Consider the following 18961-nt stretch of genomic DNA (forward strand, 5'->3'; position numbering starts at 1 on the left):
TGATCTATGTTGCTTGCACAGACCTGTGTAGTGTTTTATCGTCTGTACTGTACGAGGTCCATCTCCCACACATTATCAGCTGCAGGAGGGGGTCCCTATTTCGTTGTTTGATACCCCGGTTTTTCGGCCGTAACACGCTTTGTGCACATAGATATATTTCTTTTTTTTTTTCGCCAGAACTTCGACATCTGTGTGAGGTTCTAAACTGACAGTAACACGTTTTGGTCCATTGGCACCCCCAGAAAACGAGACATCGTACTGGGTGATTGACATAAAAGTCAGTCACAACATAAGGAAACTGGGAGAGATTTGAGGCATTGTGGAGAGTTTCCAAACTGCTGTCCAAATGTGATTGACGACCGCTACATTTAAACTCATCATTCACAGTGACAGGATAGCGGATGACGCTGTATTCCACTTGATTGATTCCTCATTTGCTACCATGCACGCGGCCACTTTTTTGGTGTTACCCATCCCCATAAGTTGTTGCCCCCTCCACCAAGACTCTTTCTCCATCTCAAAGATACGGTGTCAGTCAGTCATTATGTGGTAATCAACAGCGTACCAGTGGATGGTTGGGATGGAAAGGACGCTATCGATGTACTGTCATAATAAGCATCATAGTTAATAATCTCATCAATTTTAGGAATTGTATCGTAATTTCAGCACCCACCAATGACGCAGCAGCATGCTTAGCAATGCTCCTACATGAAACGTGGAATGTAGCGGTCTACGTTTGGTCAGCTGCTGGGAGCGTTGGTCATAGACAATGCGAGGAGATCTTTAGGTCTCTAGATTTGTCCTAAGAATGCCCTGTGACTCCCATCCACATACAGAAAGATTTTGTATTATACACTATGATCGAAGTGCTAGAGATATGTAGGTTCCTGTATGCTATACTTTGATGATGTAGATTTTTGAGAATAAACAATGAATGGACGTACTGTATAGTCATATACTCATATCTACATTCACGATGGTACTCGCAAAGTAGTGGAAGGACAGTCTAGCGATTATACAACAATTACTAAACATGCTGCCGCGATATTGGTCTGCGTTGAAAGTACGATAAAATTGCTAAAATTGATCACACTATCAATTATGACGCTTATTGTTACAGTACATCGACGGTGCCTTTTCCATCCCAACAGCCCACTGGCACGCTGTTGATTACGATGTAATGATCGACTGACATCGCTTGTTTGAGATGGAGAAAAGGGTCTGGGTGGAGGGGGCAACACCTTCCAGGGATGGCTAACACCGAAACAGTGATCGCATGCATGGCAGCAAATGAGGAATCAGTCAAACGGAGCACAGCGTCATCAGCTACCCCATCACTATGAATCATGAGTTTAAATGTAGAGATAGTCAATCACATGAGGGCAGCAGTTTGGAAACGCTCCACAATGCCTCAAAACTCTTCCAGTTTCCTTATGTTGTGACTGTCTTTTATTTCAATCACCCAGTGCATGGGTGTGTTGCGGGATCAGCACGAGGGCCACTACACCACCAATTTTTATTTGAAGGCCCGCAAGCATAAAAAAATGGTTCAAATGGCTCTGGGCACTATGGGACTTAACATCTGAGGTCATCAGTCCCCTAGAACTTAGAACTACTTAAACCTAACTAACCTCAGGACATCACACAACACCCAGTCATCACGAGGCAGAGAAAATCCCTGACCCCCGCAAGCATCACCAACATGATTTACACCTTGTGATGTCTAGTTTTCTGGGGCAGCCAATGGACCAAAACGTGTCAATGTCAGAATTTGACACAGACGTTTAAGTCGTGGCGGAGAAAAAAGAAATGTATGTACGAGGGGGGACCCAAAAGAAACCGGATTGTTGTCATAAAAAATTTATTGATGAACCTTTTTACAAAATTACTTCAGACACCTTCAAAATACTCTCCATTACATGCCATGCACTTCTCAAGTCTCTTTTCCCCCTGTTGGAAGCATGTTTGGAACTCTTCAAGTTTGATATTGTCCATCGCCCTTTGCGAAGCTGTTTTTACCGCCTCCAAATCGTCATAGCGCTCCCCTTTTAGCGTTTTTTTCATTCGTGGAAATAGGAAAAAGTCGCACGGGGCTAGGTCCGGCGAATACGGAGCGTGGGGAACGACAGACCACCTCTGAGATGCCAAATAGTGGGTCACTCGTAAGGCCGTGTGTGCTGGAGCGTTCTCGTGCTGCAGAAACCACTCACCTGGTCGCCAAAGTTCCGGGCGTTTCCTCCTCACATCCTCTCGCAGACGCCTTAAATCATCAAAGTAAAAGTGCTGGTTAACAGTCTGGCCAGGGGGTACGAATTCCCGATGCACAATTCCACGAACATAAAAAAACACAATGATCATCGTCTTCACATTTGACATCACCTGCCTTGCTTTTTTTAGTCTGGGAGAGTTGGGAGTCCTCCACTGGCTTGACACTTGCGTGGTTTCTGGGTCATACCCGTAACACCAACTCTCATCCCCTGTAATGACTTTGTTCAAGAAGTTTGGATCACGAGCAATCTCTGTTTCAAGTCCTGACACACATTCATGCGGATGGTTCTTTTGCTCCTGTGTGAGAAGGCGCGGAACAAATTTAGCAGCAACATGTCTCCTGTGCAAATCCTCACTCAAAATCGGCTGGCACGAGCTCCAACTGATTCCTGTCCCTGCTGAAATTTGGTCGATCGTTTGGCGACGATGCTCGTTGATCTTTTGGCGGACCTTTTTTCTCCTCATTTCGCGATGTTGAAGGGCGTCCGGAACGAGCTTGGTCTTCAACACACATCTCACCACGTTTAACGCGCCCAAACCAATCGAAAACCTGTGTGCGGCTCATAGCGTCCTCCTGAAGCATTTGATGTGTCTCTGTTGCAGTTTTTTTTAAGCAAGAAACAAAACTTCACACACACACTTTGTTCTTTTAAAGTCGCCATAACGACTTCGCAGAGGTAGCCCGCCAACAGTCAGAGAAACACAAAACCACACTTTCACGTTCAGCTCTACACTGACGGCGTCTGCACAGCTGTTTCATGAAGGTCTCTACTAACACCATCAAGCGTGAGAACCCTGCACTACGTCTACGAGTGGCAGCGCCCACGGAGCCCGGTTTCTTTTGGGTCCTCCCTCGTACGTGCGCAATGCGTGCTACAGCAGAAAAAGCTGCGTATCAAAAACAAAATAGGGACACTCTCCTGCAGCTGATGATGTATGGGAGATGGGCCTCGTACAGTACAGGCGATGAAACTTTACACAGGGTCTTTTGCAAGCAACATCGATCACAGGCTGCCTGCTCGACTGGGTCAACAGCTGTATATTTAAAAGGATAGCCCGGTATGCTCGATGGCGGCATGAAGACGGTATTTGTTTTCGATATAGCAGCAGAGAGATGCCGTAATAATCTATTGGATGAAATTAGCGGAAGTTTTCACTGCTAGGTGGTACCGAATAACGATGATAGAATGTTTCGGTTACAGATGTGAATAGATCCTGAGGGACGCGGATCTGCTTCGGACGGCAGTACCTGTATGAAGTTGAGTGTTCCTATGATAAGGAACACGACCATAACTGATCACACACTCTTTTATACGACGTCGTGTTGCAGGAACAGACTTCATTTGGTGCAGACCTCACATATCGTACATGGGTGGTGGGGCTACAACATGTTCCCACTTCCATAGAGTGGTCAAAACACGCTAATATTGCATTAACTCAGCTCACTCTGTTCCTACACAGATTTCAGAATGTGGTCGATATTAGTCTCTCCGACTTCTGGGTAACCTTGCTAAAATTGATCTCGCTATTAACTGCAGTGTGTATTACAGTACATTGCTCCATATCAATGGTGTCGTTCCCATCACGACCATCCACTGGGTACGCTGCTGATTATCGCATAATGATTGACTGACGCCATTCCGTTGAGATTGAGGGAACCTTGATGGAACACTGGAAATCTTCCACTTGTTGCTGTGGAACATGGGATTAAATGTAGAGGTCATCACCTTAATACAGTTGTTTGGAAGCGTTCCTCATTGCTACAGACTTGTCCTATTTCAGTATGCTGCAATGCCCTACACATGTTTTCATTTCCTTTTTCACCAGTCAGATGACAGCAACTCTTTTTATTTGCACTACATCACGTTTGTTGTTAACAGCACCTTCCGCCGCTGGTCAACACTCTAACAGTAACCACGTACATGACTGCAAGATGAAGGAACAATGCTTTTCGAAACGCAGCACTGAGACACCCCCTACACTGTCGATGGGCAGACGAGATTAACTGTACAGGTAATCACATACGAATAGCCGCTGGAAGTGCTCTACAATACGGCAAACATTTCCAGTTTCCATGTGTTGGGTTGTCTTCTACATTTTGTCAATGAGAAACATCGTGTCTGTGTTATTTCTACCTGCCTGTGTTGTGGTAGCTATATAGCTTATGCCATGCGATGTTCAGTTTTCTGTGAGAGCCAGTGCATCGAAACATGCTAATATCAATTTAGCATCAGCTGACACCGATTTCTAAGAGATGGTAGAAAAAACTGTGAATCGCGGTGTACACTGATTGGGCGTGTTACAACGGAAAAGAAGCCAATGTTTTAAACTACTTATTAAGGAGCAATACAGGAACCCTCTCGTGTGATTAATAGTCTGTTGGATATGGTCATCCTACAGAACAGGTGATGAAAATTTACACCGTTCTGTGGAAGCGAATTCGATCATGAACCACCAGCTCCAATGAACAAATACCTGTACATTTAAAAGGATCGCCCAATATGTTTGGATGTTAAACATTAATGGACGCTGAGAGACACAGATCTCCTTCGGACTACCTGTGTGTTGACTGGGGATGTGTCGCAATGCAGTAGCATAATCTTTTTCCTTCCTCCATGCAATGTATGATGTGTAGTCTTCCTAATTTTGCCAACAAGAAACACCACCGTAACTGCTCACTACCTCGTGTTGCATGAGAAATCTTCGTATGACGCCTGCCTTACACACTGTACACGGTTGGCGGAGCTAGGACACCATGTTCCCATTTCCACCGAGTGATGCGCTCCTGTCACATTAACTCAGGTCGTCCTGTTTCCCCACGGGATGCAGAAGATCTTAGATATAACGCTCTCCGACTTCTGTAACAGGACACACTTTAATTGGGACGATCACATAGACTAAGCTGCAGGTGGGGCAGGGTAGAGACTTTGGAGCAGTTAAAAGATGCAGAAGGACTGTCAAAATGCAGCACTGGAGTTCTTGGCGTATGGTATCCTTAGCAGAAAGGTTCGGAAAGAAAGGGACTCCTTTTGAGATAGGAGAATGGCGCAAATATGATTCACCAGTGGCTGTAACCACTAAAAGACGTCTCTACAAGATACAATGCAAGTATGTGGTAGAAAGGATAGACTTGATTCCAAATCAGAGACAGCATTTCTACCTGAAAGCGTAACACTGTCAGCGACTCATGTGAGCCTCTGTAGATTCAAGACCGCTTTTTATGCTGGGTGATTGTAACATAGACGTTATGATTGCGTTTTTAATAGTGCGGTCCTTACGTGAAATGAATGTTGTGGGCTATAGAATCCCTCTGTTATCAGCTTTAGATAACATTCTCAATAGTGTTCCTCAAAAAGAACATCGTGTTCCATTCATTTATTCCCAGCTGACTTACTTGGCGAGTGTAATCCAACTTCTGGAAAAATAAATTACTCACCACGCAAAGTTGCTCTCATGATCAATTTAATTAATTAGCCTATCTAATTTATATCAATGACATGCCACCTGGTGGGTGAAAGAGATATCTAGGGCACCAGGGAATGATTTTTGAAAAGCATTTCTTTTTTTACATTGTGGCTATATCTTTTTTAACGAAATTTCCATCTTCCACCTACACAGGGCGAGACAGATTCTACTGATTTGTTTCGTAAACGCTAGTATGATATAGCATCACACTGGTAAAAGGGACCTGTCATAGTGTACAAAAGGACTACGTTATCTTGAATTATAGCTTGTTGTGCTCTAATGTAAAATGATTGTGTTTTTCCTGACATGAGAGCCAATGGCATGAAAGATTAATGTTATATCACATGCATGACAGTTTATTTACAGACAATGAACGCAAAAGACGCTCTCAGGTCGTGTAATTTGTTAAGTAGGCTAAAAGCAATTGCTTAATACAAATTATTAATTTTTTTTTTCTTTGGAGTTTAAATTCTCGTTTTTTATTTATTCTCACGATGGTTCCGAAATAACAAGGACATTCTGCGGTCGTCCGTAGTTCTCGCATCAAAATAGTCGAAGTTTTTTCTTTTCCCTGCTGATCATATGTAATCGGCGGTGGTACACTTCGCTGGACGTCACAAACAAATGGGATGCGACAGGAGTCGAACGTAAAACTATACCGATTTTGCTCATAAAACAAAAAAGAAAATCGACTTTGCCTATTTTCGTGGAAAAAGGACATTTATTATCGTTTCCCTTTTTTAATGGTTGCATTATTATAGGAGACGCGTTTATGTTAAATAGTGCAGCCTGTACCGGCGGGCGAGCTCTCTAAGAGATGCGTCTCTCCCTTGGTCTGGATAGCAGTCATTTATCACGGCTCTGAGGAATGCCAACGTGGGACGGCGGTCGCTTTATACGGTAGGGGATTCCTGTTTCACAACCAGCTGACTTCTGAAATAGCCATCTGGCGCGTTCTCCAGATGATCAGGGTTATGCAACTAGATTTCTGTTTTGTGTTGTCCAGGACCGCTGCCTTAAGGTGGCGGCCATATGTTGGAAAGCCAAGTGCGGACAATGGCCTGCCCGTCCCCCAAGGTGGTAGGCGGAGCAGCTGGAAGTTTCAAGAAGGCTGTGTCCCCCTCCATAGGTGGATGGAGGGAGCGAGGAAGAGGGCGTCGATTTTCGGCAGCCTGTGGACCCTATCGCTGAGAATGCACGTTCAACTACCACTCCCTTTGCAGTCTTTTAGGCCGACGATTTTCCCCAGTACATGTGATACATCAGGCATTCTCACGACTATTCCGAAGTGGAAATAGAACTGTGATGCATATTTTTCCTTCAGTTGTAGTAGCATGTATTGGCTTCGATTGCCTGGGCTGCAGGATGGTTTTTGAGCAGAGAGCTATAGCGAACTCTGACGACAAACGACGATAGATACTGTATGCTTACAAGTAATACGCTTTTTAAACTCCTCTCTTTCCAACACCTGCATCTCGTCAGGTGAACATATTTCCCACCAAATGGAATAAAGGTACTACCTTACACCTCAGCCTTTCTCCTGCCAGCTTGTAGGTGTAGGGTAGAGTTTGAGTGTGTCTGTCGCTAGTTTCGAGTGGTATTGCGAAATTTTTTCCCAGCACGATAACAAAAGTGTATGGTATCAACAGTTTTTGAGTGGTATTGCGATTTTATGCCATCCCTATATAGCGCTATGGATATGATTGTGTAATTAGGCCTGATATTTGTGATTAATTGCCGGTCTGTCTTGTCGAGCGGCTCTAGGCGCTTCAGTCTGGAACCACGTGACATCTACGGTCACAGGCTCGAATCCTGCCTCGGGCATGGATGTGTGTGATGTCCTTAGGTTAGTTAGGTTTAAGTAGTTCTAAGTTCTAGGGGACTGATGACCTCAGATGTTAAGTCCCATAGTGCTCATAGCCATTTGTACCATTTGAACACACCAAAATAAATAAAGTACACTGAGCAGAATCAGGGCTCGAGTCCCAGAAATGACACATCCATTTTTAATTTCCTGTCAATTCCAAGCACCTCTGGTGGTTTGATTGTGTTGGAGGGGTACACTTGGACTTTCCGTCCAGGAGGAATAGGGTTCGAGTCCCAGAAAGTCTACTGCCAATTTCAATTTCCCGTTCAGCAGATATGACCTCATAAACACTGAGATGCGTGCAAAACCAGCTTTTGCTTAAATCAGTGGGCAAATTACCCAGACTATATTTATCTGTTGTTTCATAATGAGAGCACTTAGACTCTTCCGACAAACTTTAAACTTAATTTCAAAGCATGTGTAAACTTCCTCATGTACATACCTGTCGTCCACTATTTAACACATTAACTCAGTTGTAAAGTAATAAGAAGCTTAAATCTGTTATATACGAGGGACTACAGTTCTTTAAAGAATCAGAAACTTACAATGAAATGACAACCCTTAGCTGCTTACAGGCGTTGACATACGTCAACGGGGACAGATGAAAATGTGTGCCCCGACCGGGACTCGAACCCGGGATCTCCTGCTTACATGGCAGACGCTCTATCCATTTTTTTCCGCTTTTATTCGTTGTATCTGTTCGGGGTGGACGTCGTAAGACATCCGATTAAGTTCGTTGATGATCGATTAACTCAATTTTTTTATTATAGAGGGTACGTAACCCTCTGACCGAACACGCTGAGCCACCGTGCCGGCATCCATCTAAGCCACCGAGGACACAGAGGGTATACTAGCTTGATTAGAAACCAATTGCTAGGAACGGTGTCAAAAACCTTCCTGAAAATCTAAAAATATCTAACGAATTTGAGGTTCGCTGTGGACAGCAGTAACTACTTTGTGCAGAGAAAAAGCCACTTCTGCCAGTCAAATTGCTAATGTGTGTGACAGAGATCTGCATTATTTTTTGTCACAACATTCCATAAGTTTGATACTATTTTACAAAACCCTTGGCATTTCTAACTGTTCACCCATGAAAAAAAAAATACTTTCCTTTTCTTGGTCTCCAAATCCGCCCTAAATGTTCACTACTTGAGCCAATCCAAAATTTGCTCGAATAGGAACTGGACTTTCCAACGTCAACACCAGTTTTTATCAAAAACTAGTAGGGTCATGTTCAATCACACTGCAAGTTTCTTCTGCTGGAGATCTAGATATTTTCCTTGCTCGTGTAGCCAGATTTAAATGCCCGTTCTAATGTGCTAGTGTGTGTGTGTGTGTGTGTGTGTGTGTGTGTGTGTGTGCGCGCGCGCGCGCGAGGGAGAGAGAGAGAGAGAGAGAGAGAGAGAGAGAGAGAGAGCCTTACACTTTATCTAAATGGCAGAGTTTTATCTTTTGCTAGATAAAAAAGGCAGTTATAATGAATTGAATTGTTGTTATTTCCACAGACCGAGGCCTCAACAAGAAACTTATGTTTTAAGATTAAATGACACAGCCTTCCAGTAACGAAAAGTACACAGATTTTCACTTCCTGGTTTATTTGAAAACAAATAACAGCGAAGGCAAGAAGACTGCTCAAACTGTACAGAATAACTAACTATCTAAGGCACATGCACTAAAAAACCATTCAAGCGGTCAGAAAATTTATAAATTAGCATCTAATATTATTGATGTTAACCTTGATAAGCTTTGGCCCTCTAATTTAAATATTGTCGCCTTTTCATTGGCATTGCTATTACTCGCAATTTTATTTAATAAAATTAGCTATTAACTTTTCCTTTTCATTTCAGGAGCAACGGCCTATTCCTGAACCGAAGTATGACCGTAAGTTATAAGAACTCAATTTCAATAATAAAGCAAAACTTTTAGTAGTAAATGAAGCATACTTTCATGGTACCAAACCACTCGTTTTATATTCTTCACTACTTCTTCTCTACCAGTTCATATGTTGTGACATTCCAGGACAATAATGGAACAGATGGTTGCCGAAGAAACACACTATACAGTCTTGTGTATTATATTGCAGTAATTATTTCTTCCGTCGCCTTTGTTTATCTGTATAATATATACGGACGTGCCTTGAAGATATGTAGCAATTTCTCCTATTTGCACTTACTTCGACACTTTAGCTCAATTGTTCCCATATTATTCGTCATATTTCACTTTCTTTCACAAGTTCTGTTTTTATTGGACCCAACTTTGAAACGTCATAAACGTCACACATTCGAGAATTAAACCTGAAAACCATTTTACTCTATACTTATACTAAAGGTAAACGAAAGTAAGAGAATTTAATTCACATTACTTTACAATGTACACTCATAATTACGAAGACGTTAATTACATGATGTTATGCTGAAGCTGAATTTCTTATCATTGAAATTGTAATCATGAAATACATGTCTGTATAACAATGAACACTACACAGGAGAAAATGCGGTGGTTATCAAGAATTAAGAGAGGTTTAACAGACACGTGATGCTAAACGAACACATTATTAATGTGTTTCCTTCTACTCGTATGTTTTCCTTTCCGGAAGCTACAATATATTTAATGGCTATTACATTGCTACTTTTATTCTCATTTGCAGAAGTTCTTCTAAAGATGGGACCTGTTGGTGTATGTGCCTCCGACGTCCATTACTATGTTGATGGTCGGATAGGAGAGTTTGTAGTGAAGGAGCCTATGGTTCTTGGACATGAAGCGGCAGGGGTCGTCGAGAAAGTGGGATGTACCGTGACGAACCTGAAGTGCGGTAAGTACTACGTACTCCGCAACACTTCCACATATAGATTACTATTGTATTCTTTAACTTTCGAAGGTGTTCCGTATATTTCCGCAACGCCGATTGCTTTTTACATTATTTCTTTATCGTATTGCACGAGGCAGCAGCATATATGCAAATACAAATACCATAATAGACAAGAATAAAATGCGTAACATATGTAAGAGAACATAAAAGACATAAAAGTACGACAGAACAACCACACAGATATAACATATACAGCATTAAAGACTAGTTACTGACTACAGATCGAAGTGCAGATCATGTATCCACTTCATAGCATGAGATGCGGATTCTAAAAGTCCTCAGCTGATCCTCAACACTTTTGCTATGTGGTCCAGTGTCTGTTCAAGTACTTGTAATGGTACTTGAATTACGTAACCATTACGGCAGCTCACCTGCACCTCTGGATACCAGTAATATTCTACTGTGTATCTGTAGAAGTAGTTGACATATTTCTGAGACAACATTCAGATTTGATTTCATTTGTGATACATCGATATGTTTATATTGCAATGATATTATTCTCATGTGTATTCTTTCTTTTGTCACTATGATCTTTGACGTACTTGAAACTCTGATTTTTGGGCGCGATTATTAGTTAGTCGGACCTTGAAAAAGTCAAGTGTTGGACGTCATGTTGGAAAGATGCATATTGTAGTTGGTTTATAAAATGTCTATCCTGTGCAAGGTTCTTCATTTCTGCAACCTATATCCACTTCAGCATGATAGCAATGGTCAAGTCTTGGTCTCCCTGTACGATTTTGACCCACTGTTTACCCGTTTGCCACCAAATTAACTATTCTTTCAGGCCTCAAAATATGTCCTATCAACCGATACATTGTTGGTCAGGTTGCATCATAATGTGTTTCCCAAATTCGATTCAGTCTCGGCGTTAGCTATCCAGTCATCGTATCTAATATGGAGAATTCTTATTTAGCAACACATTAGCCGCGCGGGGTAGCCGCGTGGTTAAGGGCGCATTGCCATGGTTCGCACGGCTCGCCCCGTCGAAGGTTCGAGTGCTCCCTCGGGAATGGGTGTGTGTGTAATGTCTTTAGCGTAAGTTAGTTTAAGTTAGATTGGTGTGTAAGCGTAGGTAGGGACCGATGACCTCAGCAATTTGGTCCCATAGGAACATACCACACCTTTCTAAATTTAGCAACACATTTCTACAGCTTCTGTTCTCCTCTTGTCTGAAAATTTTATCGTCCACGTTTCTCTTCCGTACTAGAATATATTTTCAGAAAAACTTTTTAAAATTAAATTACTTTTAATGTGTCACATTTCCCTTTCTTAGAAAACTTCTCTTTCTAAAACAGTCTCTATTCTATATCCCCTGCATGAGCACACTGTGTTTCTTAATACGTCCTTTCGTTCCATACAGTCTTTAATTACTTCGCAATGAACCGCCATATTGACTGTTTCCAACTTAGCGCACCATTACTGCTACAGAGGACAGCAAGAAACACTAAACCGAAAGTGACATATAGTAGTAAAACGACCGCTGGGCCCTGAAGGTGCACACGATCATTTAATGGTATAAAATACACAAGAAGTCAGTTGCCAATACACTGGAAGTCAAATCTGAAAGAGCTAAATTAACTTCCATAACCTGCTTTCTACAATACACTGATAGTAAAGTTTCCCTATGTATTTTGATACGTTTTGCAATTACCGACTTGATTAGCTCCGAATTTAGTGAATCAGGCCGTTGCGCTCGCAAGTTCAAACAGCCTACCAGATACAATTAGCGTCAGTTTTTCTAATAGGGTAGATGGTGGTGCACGAGACTGCTCAACCTTTGGCTCCGGTTCGATCCGTTCTACCGTCCCATGTCCAATTTTTGTATCGATCTCTCGTTTTGTTATAGGAAATCAAACGAGGAACTTGTTTGATGACACTGTCCTTGGGGCTGAGAGGGGCTTTAACTACGCGCGCAACGTTCTGACTAGCTAACTTCAGTGCTAATTAACTCGCAAACGGCGCAATACATTGAAATCTTCTTTTGAGAATTGTTTCTCAGCACAACCTATCCCGCATCACCTTTCCAAGTATTTCAGACTGTTTCTGATCATCCTGTACACATCCTTTTCATAGGATGCCAAATCTTCGGTTGTGTCTCTGTACAGCAGCTTTGTTAACGCTCATATACCTTGTGTTCAAAACATACGGAGTTTGCAGAATTTGTGTTATTGCCCAATAAAGTGAATACTAATGAAGACCACTGTGACTGTATACCAAATCATCAGTAACACATAAATGTTCCAGAATGAATTATCACTCTGCAGCGGCGTGTGAACTGACTTGAAAGTTTCTTGGAGATTAAAACTGTGTGTTGCATCGTGACTCGAACCGGGGACCTTCTCCTTCCATGGGCAAATGCTCTACTGAGTGAGCTCTATCCAAGCACGATACCTTGATCGAGAACTGAAGTCACTGAAAATGAATGGGCAAATAGGTTGGGATCATTGATATATAGAGTATGAAAGATAGCTCTCCAGCTGCTGATTCTGTGAGGATAGTTCCATCAATCACAATAATACACATGGTTTTAATCTGTGAATTGGTAGGATTACAAAGTTTCGTCCCATTCAGATTCCATAGTGGTATTCTGGCAATAAGTCGATGTGTCATAAATACAACTTTCCTCTAAAACAGACGGTGAGAAAGGAAACAGCTCTCTCCTATGTACACAATTTTTGTTTGAAAAGAGCAGAAAGAACATATACAGGAGAAACAACTTGTCTAATGGTTTACATGCCATCCTATCGTAGCTGAAAGACCCTACGATAAAATAAATCGAAACCGTACATTTTCATAACACAGCACATCGCAGCATTCTCTTCCTCGCAATCGGTTTTAACAGAAAATCTGTACATTGTCGTTTAAAAAAAGTGCACCGCCTATGTCCATTTGGATGTTTATCACACTAACGCATAAAAATGTGAATCAAATCGGCTAAGAACTTTTCGAGATTTTTGCTAACACCGACTCCACTTTCTATATTAAACATGTATTTGTATATTGTACACATTAGAAATATATGGCCTACATCCGTCTGGACGTTCATTAGAGCACTGAGTAAAAATTTGATGAAATCGCTCAGGAACTTTACGAGAGTTGTGATGACAATGTTTCCCATTTATGATGTAGCCTATGCCCGTCTCAACGTTCTTTATAGAATCGTACAAAAATTTGAAGATAATCGAACAAATACTTCTGGAGATTTTAGGTAACAACGTTAAACAACGACTTGTCTTCATAAAGTAATTTAGATGAACGTTCTGTAACACTCACTATTTTCCAATAATGTCATTATTTGGCAAAGCTGCTTGTAAGCGGTATACTACTGACAGGGATTAACGGCGCGCGGACTCAAAACGTTTCTATTACAGGTGACCGTGTGGCAATAGAACCCGGAGTGTCTTGCAGGCTGTGCAGCTTCTGCAAAGAGGGCCGCTACAACCTGTGTCCTGACGTCGCCTTCTGTGCGACGCCGCCCGTAGACGGCAACCTGGTCCGCTACTACGTGCACGCCGCTGACTTCTGCTACAAGTGAGAAGTGTTCATTCTTAGCACCGCTACTCTCTCAGTGTCGTGTAATGTGAGCTCTACAGACACACTGATCAGTCCTGTGACCTATGAACGTCGCCATCTAATGTTCTCAAATGTTTTTTATTGACCGCAAAAATTAGCAACATGGTGACCGGTTGTAGCTGCTGAACAGTCATCATAATAACCGCTATACTGTCTGTCGGGTGCATTAGGGGCTTAGAATGCAGTTGCCGTATTGTGCTTGCGCATGCAGATTCTGTAACCTGCGGAATCCAGTGGGCCGCGATACACTTCGTACTGTTTCTAATACAACTGGCCCAGCTGTATCTTCACCTCCGTGCCCTGTCACACAATGGATGTAGTAGATAACACTCTGCATGCAACAATATCAGCAGGAACTAATAAATCGACAATGTCACCAGCAGGCTCCCAACCCAAAGAAAACAAAGCTATCAGAAGAATAAGTCTGTTTTTAATACAACTGTCACACCTCATCTACAACACATTTTGATTAGCACTGAGGAAGCACTATTTGTATCTTACACTAAAATGGCTGGGCAACGAGTCGTTCCTGAATACGAAACACCGATACCAATGGAGCAAGTAATGATACTCAACATCCCGCCAATGTTGTGGTATGCTATACTCAAAACTATGCTCCGGCTCGCGACTTCCGAGAAAGAAGTCTCGCACGGTTTGCTGGAGCGCCCAGGACGAAGCGCTTTTGCCAGTGTTATCGCCTCCTGATCACCTCACCCAAAGAGTATTTGAGCCAGCCAGTCACGGGTTAGTATCTTTTACCACGACACTACTTCTTTTCATGTAATTTTACGTTAACTGCATGTTTGAAAAAGCAATTAATTTTTACAGATGACTTGGTGGAAGACTGACTCCCTTTGTCGGAACACAATCACACAGCTGCACCTACCCTTGGGTTTTATGCAACCCGCAATGTCTAAAATAACATGTGCAAGATTTTCATATGCGCTCTCTCTCTCTCTCTCTCTCTCTCTCTCTCTCTCTCTCTCTCTCTCTCTCTCTCTCACTATATGCAAAATATTAGTACTACAGAAATAAAAGAACAGCACCTTTTTATAGTAAATTTAATGTAGTTAAATTTTGTTCTGGGATACGTTTTCGCTAGAGGCCTTAGTTCTCGAACTTTTCAAGAAAAACGTTAAAAAATTACCTTAAAACGCGTTTTTCTTGACTAACTCGAAAGCTGTGGCCTCGACCGAAAATATATCCCAGTATATAATTTAGCTGCATTAAATTTCCTACAATAAGTGTTGTTCGTGTTTTTCTGTAGGACTAATGGTTTGTGAGTAGCGGAGCGAGAGAATGTGAAAATCTCGAGATTAGTTTCTGAAGGCAATGTGGGTTGCATAAATCCTATCAATAGGGGCAGCTGTATGTATCGAATTTAGGAAGCAGTTTTTATATTAAATAGGACATAACACAATTTAAATGCAGGACTGTCATTCTTGGGCTGAGTTTATGGAGGACTCTGGTATTTTCTCTAGACATCACGTCTGGATATACCACAGAGTACCATCTTGTAGGTAGAATTCCACTGGGCCAAGAACAAAGAGCTATTCTGGCTCTGCAAATCTTTCGTCGACAGATATATGCTTTTACCCTTGTGTGCCAGCACTCTCAGCATTTCTGAGCTTAATCACACCACATGACATTAACATGTGGTGTGCTTAGATACACGTTTCATTACATTACATAACTAAAGAAGAACAAAAAAGATGACATGTGTCACAGTAATAGTTACAAGATCAGCGAAATACCTGTATAAGACACACAAGCACAGTCAGTGTACATAACTTACCAGAACCAGATATAAGATAGAGATGTGAAAATAAAATGACAGTAAAAGGCATTATCTAAAAGTCACATATGATTCATCTTCAGATTTTCTTTCTGTAGCACCAGCACCGGCATGTAAGAACCATTCCACAGAAAAATGTTGTATAACATACCAATGACGGTGCAGTTTAGGACGGAAGAGATTACGATATTGCAGTGCATATGTTATTCAGAACTAAGATGCAAAGTTCCTTTGGACACGCATGCATGAGACAACCTGGAAATTCGAGTTAGAGTCCCAGTTCGGACTAAATTGTTATACAGCTCACGGTTGACCATATTCGCAACTGTGAATACACATCGTATATGGAAGAGATTGTTAACGAAACTGTACGAATGAGTGAAAGTAAAAACAGTCCATAAAAAATAAAACACTTAAAAGAAATAGTAATAGGCAACATATAAAACTAAAGACTTGATGATAAGTTGACTTAAAAATGGAGCAAGCATACTTGTCATCACTGATTTCGCTCAAATTCATGGTATGTGCAGGGCGTGGGCAGAGATGAAAATGACAATAGTTGTAGATCCAGATGCCCTGAAGTTTAGAAAAAAATTAGCAAGTTTTGTATGGGTCGGGGGAGGAATTTATGGCAGCATAGCCTCAAAAGCTACACAACTGTTGTAAGAGTTCCGTGGCGTCGTGTGTCTACAAGGGAATCTTTTTTTTTTTATTTACAGTTTTCACGCTACTTAACACTGCGAATAAACGTAATGATGGTCAACATACTTCATTTATTAATATTTTCAGAAAAACCATGAAAAGGAATGGTTAACAGACATTTAGGACGGCAAATAAATTTCTGGTTTTCACATATACAACCAGATATGTTTATTATTTTATAGCAGATTTATACGTGCTGGAGTGATATTCATGGTAAAAATAGGAGTGACAGTAATTTTCTTGCATCTTGCATACATTATAAATGGTGCTTTTTTACAATTACATGGTGGTTTTAAAGTTTCTATAGAAAAACAAACTTGGTTTATGTTGATAAAAGGTTCTCTCTCATGCACAGTGTGGCAGCAAACCATGCGTCATCATTTCACCAAATATTAGCAATGGAATATATTTTCATGCTGTCTTCTAGCAATGTGATTTCTTTTACTCTTTCGATGAGATGGAAGCAGTTTTGAAGCTTTTTCATCAAATTCTTTATCTGATGATAAAAATAGACAACGCAGATTTGCACACTAGAGAGGTCATTTGGGGGAAAGGGGGGGGGGGGGCTGAGAAGAGGGAAATAACGTTGATACTGCATGATGACAATTCTCCTTCATCATTTTTGTATAAAGTTTTTGTAACTTCTCCAGGTTCTGATGATGTAGTGAAAACATTCCTACATTTTGCCTCGCGCTCATCCACCAAACTTAAATACAATACATTGAGCATTATTTTGGTTTATCTGCAGTTTACATAACGTAAAAATTGGAAATACAGAAACTTTCCGCGTGCGTACTCGAATCAATGATCTTCGTATTACCGATTGTTCTCGGTGTATCAACCACTGCCTGCAAATTACTCTGACACAAAAGGTTGAGGTCGATGTCGTGTTCCTTGACCTCAGGAAGGCATTTCACACCGTCCCGCACTGCCTTTTAGTGAAAAAATACAAGCTTATCCATTATTGGATCAGATTTTCGACCAGAAGGAAGGCTTCCTTGGAGGCAGAACTCAAAACGTCGCTCTTAAGGGAACAAAGTCGACAGATGTAAAGGTCCTCAGTACCCCAACGAAGTACGAAAGGGCCTTTTTTTCTGAGTCATTAGTCATCTGACTAGTCTCATGCGGCTCGCCACGAATTCCTCTCCTGGCCAACGTTTTCATCTCAGAGTAAGTCTTGCAACTTACAATTTCAATTATCTGCTGGATGTATTCCACTCTCTATCTTCCTCTACAGTTTATACCCTCTACAACTCCCTCTAGTACCATGGAAATTAATCCCTCATCTCTTAATACGTGTTCTATCATCCTACCGCCTTCTTGTTGGCACTGTTTTCCATATATTCCTTTCCTTGCCCACTCTTACATTATCAGTCCACTTAATTAACAGCAGTCTTCTGCAAAACCACATCTCAGATACTTCGATTCTATTCAGTTCCGGTTTTCCCACAATCCATGTTTCACTACTACACAACGCTGTGCTCGAAACGTAAATTTCCAGAAATTTCTTCCTGTGTCTGATACCAACAAACGTCTTGGACTTGAATGCCCCTTTTTCCCTGTGCCAGTCTGCTTTTTATATCCTGCTTGTTCCGTCCATCCTGTGTTATTTTGCCGCCTAGGTAGCAGAGTTTCTTAGCTGCTTCTACTTCGTAATCCCTGATTTTGATGTTACTTTTCTCACTGTTATCATTTCTGATGCTTCTCATTACTTTCGTCCTCTTTCGATTTACTTTCAATTCAAATTCTGTACAATCCATTCAGCAGACCCTGTCATTCTTCTTCATTGTAACTGATGATAGCAATGCCATAAGAATCTTCCCAATGATATCATTTCACCTTGAATTTTAATACCTGTCTCAAAACATTCTTTTATTTCCGTCATTGCTTTTTCGATGCATAGATTGAACAGTAGGGGCGAAAGACTACACCCTTGTCTTACACCCTTTTTAATCAGAACACTTGGTTCATGATCTTCCACGCTTATTGTTCCCTGTTGGTTCTTGTACATATTGTATACCGTAGCTACAGCTTACCCCTATTTCCTCAGAATTTCAAATATCTTGTACCATTTTACGTTTTCGTACACTTTTTGCAGATCGAAAAATCCTATGAACGTGTCTTGTTTCCATTATCAACCGCAACTTCAGAGCTGCCTCTCTGGTGCCTAATGCCAAACTGATCGTCATCTAAAAGATCCTCAGTTTTCTTTTTAATTCTTCTGTATATTATTCTTTCAGCAACTTGGGTGCATTAGCTTTTAAGCTGATTATGCGATAATGTTCGCACTTGACGCCTCTTGCAGTCTCCGGAACTGTGTGGATGACGTTTTCCCGAAGTCTGATTGTATATCGCCAGTCTCATACATTCTACACACCAACGTGAAGAGTCGTTTAATTGACACTTAGACCAACGATTTTAG

The 18961-nt window shown here is 41.4% G+C and overlaps 1 protein-coding gene across 1 annotated transcript in view; it reads left to right on the forward strand.

The window, feature by feature from the left end:
• The window catches only part of LOC124620101 (sorbitol dehydrogenase-like), an 81138-nt gene that overhangs the window by 17719 nt on the left and 44458 nt on the right, over window positions 1–18961 (forward strand). The window contains exons 2-4 of the mRNA XM_047146769.1: window positions 9448–9481; window positions 10248–10412; window positions 13841–14000. Of these exons, the coding sequence (XP_047002725.1) occupies window positions 9448–9481; window positions 10248–10412; window positions 13841–14000 (359 nt within the window). The remainder of the gene's footprint in view (window positions 1–9447; window positions 9482–10247; window positions 10413–13840; window positions 14001–18961) is intronic.

The sequence above is a fragment of the Schistocerca americana genome, chromosome 6 (assembly GCF_021461395.2).
Source record: "Schistocerca americana isolate TAMUIC-IGC-003095 chromosome 6, iqSchAmer2.1, whole genome shotgun sequence".
Classification (NCBI taxonomy): domain Eukaryota; kingdom Metazoa; phylum Arthropoda; class Insecta; order Orthoptera; family Acrididae; genus Schistocerca; species Schistocerca americana.